The sequence below is a fragment of the Dermacentor variabilis genome, chromosome 1, assembly GCF_050947875.1.
Source record: "Dermacentor variabilis isolate Ectoservices chromosome 1, ASM5094787v1, whole genome shotgun sequence".
Taxonomy (NCBI): Eukaryota; Metazoa; Arthropoda; class Arachnida; order Ixodida; family Ixodidae; genus Dermacentor; species Dermacentor variabilis.
In genome coordinates this window covers 101263161-101278620 of record NC_134568.1, presented here as the reverse complement: position 1 = coordinate 101278620, position 15460 = coordinate 101263161, and the positions used below count along the sequence as shown (strand labels likewise).

At 42.4% G+C, this 15460-nt stretch overlaps 1 protein-coding gene across 1 annotated transcript in view; it reads right to left on the bottom strand.

Moving 5' to 3' along the window:
* Positions 1–10145: 10145 nt before the first annotated feature.
* The window catches only part of CkIIbeta (casein kinase II subunit beta), a 73602-nt gene continuing 68287 nt past the window's right edge, over positions 10146–15460 (bottom strand). Inside the window, exon 7 of the mRNA XM_075691404.1 lies at positions 10146–13257. Within this exon, the coding sequence (XP_075547519.1) occupies positions 13149–13257 (109 nt within the window). The 3' untranslated portion in view covers positions 10146–13148. The remainder of the gene's footprint in view (positions 13258–15460) is intronic.

Here is a 15460-nt window from a genome sequence, read left to right as displayed (position 1 = left end):
GCACTTTCTCATGCGAGCCGCTGTGTTGTGGGGAATGCAAGTAATCTGATTACCCAACAGGTTGAACGGCCCGTATCCAGCGCTCTCACCTTTCCCCTTCATACGATCGCGATGGAAATCGGTAAAACTGAACGTTGTTATTCCGTCCTTCACGTTCATGGCAATTTACAACACAACAGTAGCGTCGATTGCGGCGTTTCTCTGTAGCGCGCGGAGCTATCGCGGTTGCCGTCGTTTCCGCTATTAGTCTGACGAATGAGCCAGCAAGCCAGCAGCAGTTCGGAGGCGCGTCCGACTAGCGTAGAAATTCGTAGCTCTCTGTCTGGGTGTTAAATGCGCAAAAGGCTCGCCATATGGACCAAAATCTAGTTAAATTGTTGTTTCGCAGTCGCTAGCTGCATAGGCAACTTAGCAAGGGAGTCAGGCTTCGCACTACTCAATTACTGCCTCTTCGCAACGGCAGGTGGCGCTAAGCGTCTTGCGAAACTCCAGAGTCTGACGTCCATTGCCGCGGTGGTGGCCAACGTTACTAGTAACGCTGGTGGTGGCTACGGCCAACGTTAGCTACGGCTGTAGTCCACACTGCGGCTGCCAGCGGATCTGCGTGCAAAAGCGCCGGTTCGAGGCGGCGAGGTAACGAAAATGGCGGCAGTGGTGGCTTTGATTAATGCCGATTCAAACCTGCGGTCACGGCAAAAAGTCCGGAAAATCGGACGGCGAAGGGCTCTTGCGTTCGAAATTTCATACGTTTGATACATTAGCTCTATGGGGTACGTGGTCCGGACGACCGACAAGCGTCCTGAAAGTCAGTCGTTGACTGTACATTGACAACTCCTCCAGCCGACGACACGGCGTCAAAGGCGATTTGTTGAGATTCCTCTCTGTTACTCGATCCAGCATTACCGCGACATTCGTTCCCTTTCGATAAAATTACAGCTAATTTTCCTCCATGGAAGCACAAATTCCCCCAGTTTTCCCTGAATATTTCCAGACTATTCAAAATCCTCGAGAATTCCTGGTTTTCCCGGTTGGTAGACACCAACCGGGAAAACCACCACCAGTTTTATTGTTGAATTATGGGTATTTGATGCATAAAAAAGGTGCTTTCTTATTGGGTGTCTACCGACCGCGAAAACTGGAAATTCTCAGGGATTTTTTATTAGTATGGAAATACTCAGAGAAAACGCGGGGAATTTGTGCTTTTACCAGGGAAAATTAGCTGTAACTTTATTGAAAGGGAGCGAAAGTCGCACTAATGCTGGCTCGAGTACCAGAGGAATCGTAACGAATTATGACACCGCGTCGTCGGCAGGATGAGTTTCCAGTATACAGCCAACGACCGATTTTCAGTACGCGCGACTTTTGGGACATGCCCGATAATTCGGACGGTTTCTCGGCACCACCGCCCCATAGAGTCAATGCATAAAACGCATGAAATTTCTGACGCAAGAACCCTTCGCCGTCCGATTTTCCGGACTTTTTGCCGTGATCGCAGATCCGAAACGGCATTTATCAACGCCACCACCGCCATTTTGATTATCGCGCCGTTTCGAACCGGCGCTCATGCACGCAAATCCGTTGGCCGCCGGTAGTCACCACCGCCGTAACGCTAGGGCTAGCTGCTTCGGCGTTGGCTATTAAGATTCTTGCCGGTCGGTACCATGTTTTTCAGTGTAATTAGCCAGTGTCAGCAATGGCACCAACTCTGCATTTGTAATCCTCGCGATTGACTTCGAAGCTTAGAAAGCACGACGCGTTGCATAATGCCGTTTTCCGAAAGTCAGCTTCGCCTCAGAACATTAGTGTTACGCGGTAAAGCAGACGCGAAGTATCGTGGTGAAGCTTAACAATCGTGGGAAGGGGCAATTGTCACGAGACACAGTATTCCTTAATTATACACACGTGCACCCGCTGTCTCCTGCCACAGTACGAGGACCGATATGCCTAATAAGTGTACTGGAAGTCCTTCAGAACTTCTTCGGGCGTGCCTGTGCAACTTGAGCCCTTAAGGGCAGACATGCATTCATTTTTTCGTACGCTTTCGCGGCCCCTAGGGAGTCCAAAAAAACGGACGTTGACTGGACAATTAAGAGGATGCTTTAAATAGTCCGTTGAGCGAACGCTCGGTGGAAAGATGAGAACGGATAGTACCGACGCATTGAATAATGAACAGGAAAGGAAGCGTGCCGCCGCTTCTTTGAAGGAGCTTGAGCTCAAAATACAAGGTGTTGGCTTACGCCGAGATGCAGGCGTCCCTTATCCAAACCAAAACAAACTTTTTAAAGCAGTGAAACGCAACACTGACGCGTTTTGCAGGGGTTGAGAGTGTCAGGACAGTTGAGGCTGACTTTCCAGATGCTGAAAGAATCTCTCACTTGTGACAAAGTTCGGGCCTCTTACCAATGAGCTTGCCATCAGTTGAAATAGCTCACATACGAAAATATTTGCTCCTGTATGCATATTTTTGTATTCGTATTTGAAATGTTCGACTCGATTTGCAATGGGCTTTACCATTTTTTTCTTTTTTGGAGATTCGCTGTGCATTTTACTAACCCGTCCTTCCTGTTTTCTTTTTAAATAAAATACACTACTACTCACTATTCAAACTGGATTAAGTCCATTTTTTATATTTTAACATGCTTACTAGAGAGCGATAGCATCGGGAGACACGGTGTCAGCCTGTATTGACATAAAACAAAGTTCTGTCACTCAGTAAATATTGCAAAGGCACTCTGAGAAACCTGGAAAACTCGGGGAATTTGGAAATGTCAAGTTGGATAGTTGCCAAAATATTACTTCACGATTGTCAGATGTCATTCCTGTGCTATACTGCATTAGATTTGGTAATGTCTTGCTTTTATATATATTCATGACAGGTTTTTCATGTCATCAGTGTTCTTAATAAATTGTAATGTATGTGCCATTTACAATGAAAAACCTTTATAATTCGGTTGCGACAGGTTTTCTGTTTACAAATACTGTAATCCACGTGCTTATACGTCATAGAAAATTATTTTCTATGGTTATGCACGTAGTCAGTGTTTGACGATAAAAGGAAATGTGGGAAAGAGGGAGTGAAGAGATCGACGCGTCAAGGCACTGCACCTTGTGCTGCATACTCTAGCAATACCACAGCCCACGATGACCGTCTTTATCTGTATGCCTGCTGTAGCTGTAGATTACATTTCACGAACAGATATCCATGTAAAAAACATGAGCTGCTTTCTCTCACGTGCCAGGAAGCACATTTCAGCCCCCTGATGAAACTCACGCATGCGCCATACATAGCAGTTGATAGCTCTATGCAGCATGTCACCATAAGGCACGATAAAATGGAGTGCGCCGAACTGGAACAAAATATGCAGTGCCTTGAACCCGAAATGAACCAGTTTTTTTTTTCGTTTAGACACCATGCAAAATTAAAAACTGTAACAAAAGAATATGCGACGCAAGCGAATAGCATATGCAAAAACACCACGATGCTTCAATATGCATCCCTGATCTTTGATGTGTACACTAACATCAGGGTGAGTACAACAGAATGGATCATCATCATCATCAGCCTGGTTACGCCCACTGCAAGGCAAAGGCCTCTCCCATGCTTCTCCAGCAACCCCGGTCATGTACTAATTGTGGCCATGTCGTCCCTGCAAACTTCTTAATCTCATCCGCCCACCTAACTTTCTGCCGCCCCCTGCTACGCTTCCCTTCCCTTGGAATCCAGTCCGTAACCCTTAATGACCATCGGTTATCTTCCCTCCTGATTACATGTCCTGCCCATGCCCCCCCCCCATTTCTTTTTCTTGATTTCAACTAAGATGTCATTAACTCGCGTTTGCTCCCTCACCCAATCTGCTCTTTTCTTATCCCTCAACGTTACACCTATCATTCTTCTTTCCATAGCTCGTTGCGTCGTCCTCAATTTGAGTAGAACCCTTTTCATTAGCATCCAGGTTTCTGCCCCGTAGGTGAGTACTGGTAAGACACAGCTATTATACACTTTCCTCTTGAGGGATAATGGCAACCTGCTGTTCATGATCTGAGAATCCCTGCCAAACACACCCCAGCCCATTCTTATTCTTCTCATTATTTCCGCCTCATGATCTGGGTCCGCCGTCACTACCTGCCCTAAGTAGATGTATTCCTTTACCACTTCCAGTGCTTCGCTACCCCCCCATTGTAAATTGCTGTTCTCTTCTGAGACTGTTAAACATGACTTTAGTTTTCTGCAGATTAATTTTTAGACCCACTATTCTGCTCTGCCTCTCCAGGTCAGTGAGCATGCACTGCAATTGGTCCCCCGAGTTACTAAGCAAGGCAATATCATCAGCGAATCGCAAGTTACTAAGGTATTCTCCATTAACTTTTATCCCCAATTCTTCCCAATCCAGGTCTCTCAATACCTCCTGTAAACACGCTGTGAATAGCATTGGAGAGATCTTATCTCCCTGCCCGACGCCTTTCTTTATTGGGATTTTGTTGCTTTCTTTATGGAGGACTACGGTGGCTGTGGACCCGCTATAGATATCTTTCAGTATTTTTACATACGGCTCGTCTACACCCCGATTCCGTAATGCCTCCATGACTGCTGAGGTTTCAACAGAATCAAATGCTTTCTCGTAATCAATGAAAGCTATATATAAGGGTTGGTTATATTCCGCACATTTCTCTATCGCCTGATTGATAGTGTGAACATGATCTATTGTTGAGTAGCCTTTACGGAATCCTGCCTGGTCCTTTGCTTGACAGAAGTCTAAGGTGTTCCCGATTCTATCTGCAATTACCTTAGGTAATAGTTTGTAGGCTACGGAGAGTAAGCTGATCGGTCTATAATTTTTCAAGTCTTTGGCATCCCCTTTCTTATGGATTAGGATTATGTTAGCGTTTTTCCAAGATTCCGGTACGCTCGAGGACATGAGGCATTGCGTATACAGGGTTGCCAGTTTTTCTAGAACAATCTGCCCACCATCCTTCAACAAATCTGCTGTTGCCTGATCCTCCCCAGCTGCCTTCCCCCTTTGCATAGCTCCCAAGGCTTTCTTTACTTCTTCCGGCGTTACCTGTGGGATTTCGAATTCCTCAAGACTATTCTCTCTTCCATTATCGTCGTGGGTGCCACTGGTACTGTATAAATATCTATAAAACTGCTCAGCTACCTGAACTATCTCATCCATATTAGTAATGATATTGCCAGCTTCGTCTCTTTTGCCAATTCCTAGTTTCTTTCTCACTGCTTTTAGGCTTCCTCCGTTCCTGAGGGCATGTTCAACTCTATCCATATTAAACTTCCTTGTCAGCTATCTTATGCTTGTTGATTAACTTCGAAAGTTCTGCCAGTTCTATTCTAGCTGTAGGGTTAGAGGCTTTCATACATTGGCGTTTCTTGATCAGATCTTTCGTCTCCTGCGATAGCTTACTGGTATCTATCTAATGGAGTTACCACCGACTTCTATTGCACACTCCTTAATGATGCCCACAAGATTGTCGTTCATTGCTTCAACACTAAGGTCCTCTTCCTGAATTAAAGCCGAATACCTGTTCTGTAGCTTGATCTGGAATTCCTCTATTTTACCTCTTACCGCTGATCGGCTTCTTATGTACCAGTTTCTTCCGTTCCCTCCTCAAGTCTAGGCTAATTCGAGTTCTTACCATCCTATGGTCACTTCAGCGCACCTTGCTGAGCACGTCCACATCTACCCGCCATGGTTGCTCAGTGGCTATGGTGTTGGGCTGTTGAGCACGAGGTCGCGGGATCGAATCCCGGCCACGGCGGCCGCATTTCGATGGGGGCGAAATGCGAAAACACCCGTGTACTTAGATTTAGGTGCACGTTGAAGAACCCCAGGTGGTCGAAATTTACAGAGACCTCCACTACAGCGTGCCTCATAATCAGAATGTGGTTTTGGCACGTAAAACCCCATAATTTAATTTTTTTTTAACGTCCACATCTTGTATGATGCCAGGGTTAGCGCAGAGTATGAAGTCTATTTCATTTCTAGTCTCGTCGTTCGGGCTCCTCCACTTCCACTTTCGGCTATCCCGCTTGCGGAAGAAGGTATTCATTATCTGCATATCATTCTGTTCCGCAAACTCTACGAATAACTCTCTCCTGCTATTCCTAGTGCCTATGCCATATTCCCCCACTGCCTTGTCTCCAGCCTGCTTCTTGCCTACCTTGGCATTGAAGTCGCCTATCAGTATAGTGTATTTTGTTTTCACTCTACCCATCGCCGATTCCACGTCTTCATAGAAGCTTTTGACTTCCTGGTCATCATGACTGGATGTAGGGGCATAGGCCTGTACAACCTTCATTTTGTACCTCTTATTAAGTTTCACAACAACACCTGCCACCCTCTCGTTAATGCTATAGAATTCCTGTATGTTACCAGCTATATCCTTATTAATCAGGAATCCAACTCCTAGTTCTCGTCTCTCCGCTAAGCCCCGGTAGCACAGGACGTGCCCGCTTTTTAGCACTGTATATGCTTCTTTTCGCCTCCTAACTTCACTGAGCCCTATTATATCCCATTTACTGCCCTCTAATTCCTCCAATAGCACTGCCAGACTCGCCTCACTAGACAATGTTCTAGCGTTAAACGTAGTCAGGTTCATTTTCCAATGGCGGCCTGTCCGGAGCCAGGGATTCTTAGCACCCTCTGCTGCATCGCAGGTCTGACCGCCGCCGTGGTCAGTTGCTTCGCAGCTGCTGGGGACTGGGGGCCGGGGTTTGATTGTTCTGTTCATATAGGAGGTTGTGGCCAAGTACTGCACCAGGGTGGCCAATCCTGCTCTGGTGAGGGAGTGCGTTACCGGTTCTGGTCACCGGGATCAGGCCACACTCCAGGCCTGTTTATGCAATTTTATCAACACGCGGATTTTTTTTTTAATCCGGTGGAAAATTGCGCGGCACCGGGATTCGAACTACGGACCTCTTGCACGCGAGGCGGGTGTTCTACCTCTACGCCACCGCTGCACAGAATGGATATCAAGCTCCAAAAAATTGTGCTCAACAGAGGTAAGCAGCAACCACAGGCCAACTTTCCTTGATGCAGAAAGGAGGTGGGCGATGCCATGGAATCAATTCCTGTGATGCGGAACTGCCCATGGCTATCTACGATGTCAGGAAAATGAAATAAATGCTTCTCTTGAGCTCTGCAAGGTATTAGAAGGGAAACTTGGGTGAGTTGGTGGTAATTCATGTTTTAGAAAGTAGCATCAATAAACAGACAAGCGCCCGTGTCATGTTCTTTGCCTAGTCCTTGTACGTTTAGCACTGTTACTTTCCAAGTCTGTAAGGTATTCTTAAATAAATATACAAGCTTGTCTACATGGTTTACACAAAGAAAGAGGTATGTATTCTGCATTGACACTGCTGTGTTGATTCCAGTGAGATTGAAAGTTAGTTTTCTTTCAGTGTTCCATTACTGTAACCAGTGCTTTGGGCAAAAACCGTATCTGCAGTTTTGTGCGTCTTGCAGTTGTGAAGACTGCTTAGGCGACAGGCTGAAGTGTCACCTTGACCTTGGAGGCTCCTTGGATTCAACACCATCATTTAATCATTTAGACTACAGTATTTATTCAAATATAGGTCAACATTTTTAACCGGTAATGCTACTTAAAATGAGCTATCAATGTATTTCGTGAACAAAGAATCTATTAATACTTGTGAAAAAAGCTAGCAAAAGTAGAGAGCTAAAGGAGTTCCTCCATCGCATCCACTGTAAAGGCATTCTGGAGATCTTCCAGGCTGGCTTTAAGAAATACTGCATATCCAACGCACTCATTCACACTGAGGATGACATTGTTTGGGGTGCCGATGCCACTGCATAGCACCTAATGAGGATGACTTCTCTGGCACTTCCAATGAGGATGCAGCTTGGCATCTACTAGCAAGATTTAGTACTTGAGCTTACAGCAAATAAAGATGTGTCATGTTCAAAGTTCTTCATTTTTTTTAAATGTATGGGCCAACCTATATTCAAATATTTTTTTCTTTCTCAGCAAGTTATAAAGTATATATAGTTGACTATATATACCAAAGTATATATAGTCAACTGCTATATATTGATTATATAGCAGTCGAGCTAGATTTGTGTACGTTGCAATTTTGAGTAAATACGGTAGGTGCTGTTGCATCAGAGCTCACATAGGTTCACAGCTGCCTGCAGACAAGTTTTTTAAGGCGAAAGCCTTAAGAGGAAGCTTTAGCTCGGGCCCAACTCCGACGCCGCCTGTTCAAATACATGTAAAATGCAAAAACGTTTTTCTGAGATAACCCCTGGACCGATTTTAATGAAATTTGTTGGACTTGAGAGAGAAAGTTAAATTCTAGTGACTGTTGGAAGCGGAATTTCAATTTAGGGCCTGAATTTTGCTAAAAAGTTTTCAAAAATTCCGACGTTTGAAAAAAATGGAAGCCCGAGGTTTAAAATTTCCTAGCTCTGCATCAAGGACAGATATCGCAATTCTGTAAACGGCATCCAATAGATCATTCAAAGCGGACAAATTTACATGTCATTTTACATCATATGTGAATTTGTGATGTTGGTTACAAGGGTTCTGCAGAAGCTGTATTTCCATACTACTAAATTTTTTTAGATTCATGTGTAATATATCAATTTTGTCCGCTTTAGATGTACTATTAGATAGAATTCACAGAATTGTATTATCATTTTCTGTTGCGTTAGAATTTTTAATAAAAAATTGACCACCTAACTCAATATTTAGAAACCAACAGTCACTAGATTTTAAGTTTTTCTTTTAAATGCAACAAACCTTGTCAAATTTGGTGCCGTGGTTGCCGAAAAAAAACGAATTCTCCTTTTACATGTATTTAGATAGAAGCACCCGAGCTAAAGCTTCCTCTTAAGAGGAAGTTTTAGCTCAGTTCCAACTCTGATGTGGCCTATTCAAATACATGTAAAATGCAAAAACGCTCTTCTTAGATAACCCCTGGACCCATTTTAACGAAATTTGTTAAATTTGAGAGAGAAAGTTAAATTCTAGTGACTGTTGGCAGCGGAATTTCGATTTATGGTCTGCATTTCGCTAAAGAAATATTTCAAAAATTTAAAAGCTATAGAAGCAAAGGTTACAAATAGCTCTGCATCACGAACAGGTATTGCGGTTCTGTAAACGGCACTTTTTAGAACATTCAAAGTGGACAAATTCGATATGTCAATTTATATCTTACATGAATTCGTTACATTGTGTACAAGGGTTCTGCAAAAGCTGTATTTCCTTATTGCTAAATTTTTCGAGATTTATGTGTAACATATCAATTTTGTCCACTTTAGATGTACTATTAGATGCAATTCACAGAATTGTGATATCATTTTGCACTGCTGAGTAACAGATAGTTTGATAGTTGATCTTGATAGTTTTATCTTCTGAAAATTTGCAATTTTTGCCATTTTTTAATAAACGAATGACAACCTAAATGAAAATCCAAAAGAAACAGTCACCAGAATTTAAGTTTCTCTTTTAAATGTAACAAACCTCGGCGAATTTGGTGCAGTGGTTGCCGAGAAAAACAAATTCTGCTTTTACATGTATTTACATAGGAACACCCGAGCTAAAGCTTCCTTTAAGTGGCTCTCTGCAATGGCTCATACCTGAAAAAAAATGGCGTCTAGTCCAGTTAAGCAAAAAATATCAGGGATGGCTCATACCCCTGTATGCAAGCAGACGCAATGGCCGACTATGAATGAAGAAACGAAAGAAAGAACAAACTAAAGAACAAAGAAAAAAATTAATGAAATAAAGAATGAAAGACGAAAAGAGAGAACGCAAGAACCTTTTAGTGCATTAAGTGCTCACATGCGTTATTGAGGAGGTTGACCTACAGCACCATACGTTTACTTCACACTGAGGCTCGTTATGTCTTGAAAAAAAGTCTGTCCCCTCCGATCGTATAACTTAATGCATTACCACATGTGCAGCAGGCTTTTGCCATGACGTTTTACAAGGGTGTAACATGCTGCCAAACTTTTTTTGGCTCTCTGGTAAACTCGATTTCAATACCTTTTTCAGCTGCAACTGAATTCTAGAGAAAAAAAAATTGTCATTCTTTTTTTCTTTGACAAGTAAGCCTGTAATAGAGATACAACATTTATAGAAACAAAATAGTCTACACATTTTTCAAGTAGTATTCCAGCATACCTTAACCACTTTATTTTAAAATTTCACTTGGACATTCTGGTGCAGAGCAAGTCACACAAGGCTCAGCTGTAGCTCTATTAGCCAAATTAACATCATCTATTAGCCACATTAACAACACAATCATCAAAGGACAGCTGAAGTCAACATGATGAAAGGTGGAGATATTCGTAAATAAAAGGGACACTAATAAGCTAGGCAGCAGTTAGGTTCAAGCTGCACCAAAATGGCCACTCTTGCCATGACTACAGGCTTGGCAAGTCAAAAAAAGAAGCAAACACGTAAAGAAATTTCCTTCTCTAAAAAAAGCAAGTTTCAAAATGGCCTTAACACCATGCGCAAATATTTTGAGATGCACAATATCTCACCAACGTACCAGGTGTTGCCGTGAAATTCCAAAAAGGGGAGTGAGGTAATAATCAACCTTTTCCCACAAAATCAATAAAACAGCGTTTACTTTACCAGCCTGAATCGAGTAAACTTTTTGGTGTCCCTATAACATGCATCTGTCAAGACAAAGCTCCAAGTTTGTGTAGCTGGCTCAAGGAAAATTGTGTATCTGCAAGTTAAACTACTGCTTTCTCGCAGGCCTTTTACACTTAGCATGACATGCAACAAGCCATTCTTGCATAAAACTGCACTTAGCTGACACTCCTTAAGAACAGTGAGCCCTTCCTATTCACCAAGAGTGAGCAATACAACTGGGGAATAACCAATGGCACAGCACCTCAGTAAGACATGTTTCAGGCTATATTCTAGTATCTGCATCATCGCTTCAGTACTTTGGCAAGCATTATTTTATTACTGGCCGCTAGCAAAATTACCAACACTATGTAAATAAATGGTGAACCAAGACTATCACGCTCAAAAATTCATGGCCACTGTGCCAGACCAGTAGTACCTGAACAGTAATTTAGAATTCTAGGTATTTCTTACTGTTTTCAGAGCATGCAGCAGGCTGCACCATGTGCGCTTTGGTGAAGCGGCTGTGGAGTGACTTTAGCACCCACAGTTGTGAGTGTTGTGTACTGACTTGGTCCTTTGATAGAATGACAGCACGACTGGCTGACATGACTGGCAACGTACCTACAGCGTCCACTAGCAGGTACAGCAGACACAACCTCCAAGTGAATGCCTAATCATCATTGTGTAGCTATGTCAAGTGTGGGAGACTTCTCACATTGTTGACAAGACAGCTGCTCAAAGCTGACAGATGTCATGCTATCTTCAGAAACATCAAACACCATCTACAAGTGTTTGAAGTAGTAGTAATAACAAATAATAATAATAATTAAAAAAAGGAAACAAGGTCCCTTAACAGACAACTCCCATGGTCAGCCATTTCCTGCGATATAAAAATTTGTGGTATTGGAAGTTGGCTAGGCCTTTACATCACATCCCATAAATCTCAGTTTCAAACACATTCAACTTATATCAATACATTAGGTATTTTGGACAGAAATGTTCTTTCAGCTTGGAAGACAATACTTATGCACATGTCTCCTAGAGCCCTAATCATGGCTCAAAATTAGACGTTGACAAAATTAGAAGTCACTGCATATTGTTTCTTCCATACATTTCTGGCCAACTGGACGCAACCTTTGTAGAAAGATATGATGAGCTAATTTCTGCACATAAAATTTAACAGAAGGCATGTAGAACCCAAGAAAGTAACAGTTGTAAGAAGCTATGTTAAAACAACAGACCTAGCACACCAATAGAAAAACTACACTAGGCTTATGGGGGGAAGTGGGTCTTAGAAAAAAACAAAACAATTTTATTCTTTGAGATATGGTGCTGAGAACTTGTACATATATGTGATGTTTATGTGCTTATTTTGAATATGCAGTCCATTTTTGCTTATCTCCTCTGGTTCTAACTTCATACAAACATCCTTTAAATAATTTTTGCAAAGATTTGTAAAATATCAGTTCCTGAAAGTTTGCTATACAGGGTACCAATGGCTTCTATACGATTCAAGGAATGCAATAAGACCAACCTTATTGCTCCGCCTTACCTAAAAAAAAAAGTTGTGAGGTGTCAAAAGGCAGCCACCAGAAAAACACTTCTTCATGTTTCAAGTTCAATACCTCACAGCTCATGTTCTAAGTACGGCATAGCAATAAGGAAGCTCTTATTGCATTCCTTGAATCGTACAGAAGCCACTGGTACCCTGTTTAGCAAAATATCAGGAAATAGTATCTTGCAAATCGTTGCAGATGATCATTAAAGGAAGCTTGCAAAAACTTTGAACTAAAGGAGATAGACAAAAATGGACCTTCTATTTGAAATAAGCATATCACATTACATACATGTACAAGTTTTCAGCACTATACCTCGATGAATAAAGATTTTAAAAACTTTTGGTCTAAGACTCACACCCCTGCTTAAAAAAATTAAACGAAAGTAAACTTCTGCAGCTGGGCTCATAACAAATCTAAAATTGTTCTTGTGAAATCTTTGAAAAAAAAAAGTGAAGCAAAAGCAAGACAACAATTAACATGAGACCTGTGTGGCTGACAAGTAGCTGTTTTGCAGGACCCGATGATAAACCATCAAGAGGCCAGAAGTAAACTTGAAGCTGAGCAGTTACATGCAGAGCCAGCTGCTGATAATGAACAGAGCTTGAAAATACCAATGAGTATAGCACAATCAGATTCTCAATCAACGTGATGAGTTTTAAACAAAAGAGATAGCTTGAAGGTATGGCTGTCAAGATTGCAAAGCATCACTCGTACAACTGCTTTCAATTCACTTTCACCAGTCGTGAAAAGCAAAGGATGCTTTGCTAAGACTAATAAGTCTTTAAAAAACAAAAGGGCCATGTGCACGGATGTATCAAGACAATAAAACATCCAGTGAACTGGGGAGAACAATGAAAAAGCACTGTAGACAAGAGGGGGCTTCAAGAAGAGGACAAAGAAAAGTGATGCTGGAGTGGCAAAAGCATCATGAGGTGAGCGTTGCAGGGAGGCCGGTGAAGTGAAACTTCAACGTTTGCCATTGCCATAGTTCATGCCTCGAATCGGCGCCTTAAAGTTGGCTGCTACTTGCTGCTGTAGTTGGTAGGCCAGAGGGTGAATCTTGAAGCCATACAACCTGCACACGAGAAAGGAAAAAAGAATAAAGAAAGAGGCCTTGAAGCTAATGTGAAGAAAAGTCTAATACCATTATTACAAGGGCAAATGTAGTGCCACATTGAGCAATGCACATTGCTGCACTGAACATCCAATTTGGTGGAGCCCTGTTATAAGAGAAAGTGTCATTTGGAACTTATGGTAATATCAATGAGTAAATCACTATGCACAATAATATGTTTTGTATTTCAGGCAATGTTTCGAAAACAACAGTACACTATAGCTGAGAACAGTATTTACTATGAATTCTAGCCGCAAATAAGATCATTCAGTGCAACTGCATAACATATTTAACTGTCACGCCTCAAGACAAGGCAGCATTGCATCCAAAGTTAGGAGAGGAAAAATGATGGTTTCTATCCCAGCTGGCATGAGAATGGTTATAATATAGTAGAAGAAATGAGCTCAAATGGCCAACAAATGTTTTAAAAAATATACCCTGAACTTAAGCAAAAAGTGCTTCTTTCTCTCTCAGGACTTGCTTCCTCATATTTTCATGCAGTGACGGTGAAGAAAGACGCAGTGCCAAAACTGTGAGTTACAAATTTAACTAATTACTGGGCAAGCCTGGGCCCAGTGAAGCAAGTAACACTCAGCACAGTGATAACGGCAAGCATACTTGATGATCGTTGAAAATCTAATTTGCGGGTGAAGCATGTTTGCTCCTTCATCAAGATAAGACTGCAGCAGGCTCACTCAACGTGTGACGCTAATCCACTCCAAATGCACAAAGGTGCTACAGCATGGTTTGCCAACGGCGCAGAGAAGGCTCCAGAATCAGATAGTCAACAAGCACCGGTTCATTAACCCAAGATGCATCGCAGTGCAACAGTCACAGCGCTTACGGACAAAGGCTCAATGCAGGCCCGACTGGGTATGTGCACCTGCTGCACTAGGACTAACCGGGTAGCAGTCCAGCAAGTGCGAAAACAATGAAGTGCTCAGCGGAAGAGAGCTCAGATAGAGAGGGCACCTGTGGGCCACCACTCAGCAGGCCAATCAGGGTGCGTCCCGGTAATGTGTGCTCACATGGTGACACGACGTCACGAGGGTGAAGCATGGTTTGCACGGGAGCTAAAGAATGAGGCGCGGGGCAGCCACCTCGAGTGCCACAATTTATACATAATTCGTAGAAGGCTCCAGCATAGTCGCTGATGCCCGTGTGTCTTCAGCATAGCACAACGCTATTCACATTGCACATACATTCTAATTACACAAGGTTCGGTGACAACGTAAGCAATAGATAGAATGAACTATAACATTCAAGAAAGTACAGATTCATGTAGGTGCGCCTTGCACTGAGTGGATAACTTAAGTTGTTAGCGCGTGAAAGTGGTCCCCGGAAAAAGGATGAACAATTGATAAACAATGTATGCATAAGATGATGAAGGGTCTGTTTATAACATGGCTAAGCCTGCTCATATCGATGTCCTTTGCAAGAGAAAACTTCTCTGATATAAAAGCCTTTCGATTATAATTGGACTTGCCTTTCGAGGAACACACAAACATACAATGGAGTCAGCAAGCTGCAAATACAGCGTTTTTTCTTTTTATTTTCGATAGTGACGTGCATGACACTTTTTGCTAGCAATCAGTAATTAAACTGCTTCAACTGTATGGTGCAAATCACTTTTCACATTCTTTAGGCTCTCTAGCAGAGTCTACTGTGGTGAGTATGCAGCGGTACAGTATGCTAACGATGCTTGACAGCAGGCTAGTTGGTATCGCATCATGAATAGAGTTTATGAGTGAAGGGAAGGGATGGCCAAAGTACTTGTTCGTATCTGTCCTTTCAATCCTGCATCTTGTTCTTTGAGCATGCATGTTGCCAGAAGCAACACGAACTGAAAATTAGGGGTGTGCGAATATCAAATTTTTGAATACAAATCCTTAGCTTCAAATATAGAATAATGATATATATGCATGCCTTTATGGTTATTAGTATGGTTATTTTAGCATATTGGAACATCGCAATTACATTGTCAATGGTAAAAAAAATTTGCTGACTCTCCCGTAATTGAGAGTAGATGTAAGCATGAAATGGCAACCGGCAAAGCAGATTGGCTGGAGATGATACCAGCCACAATCCTAAAATGGCTGTAGTGTATGTTCGCAATGGAACACCACCCCATATGGATGCTGCCCAGCTAGAAGAAAACCGGCTG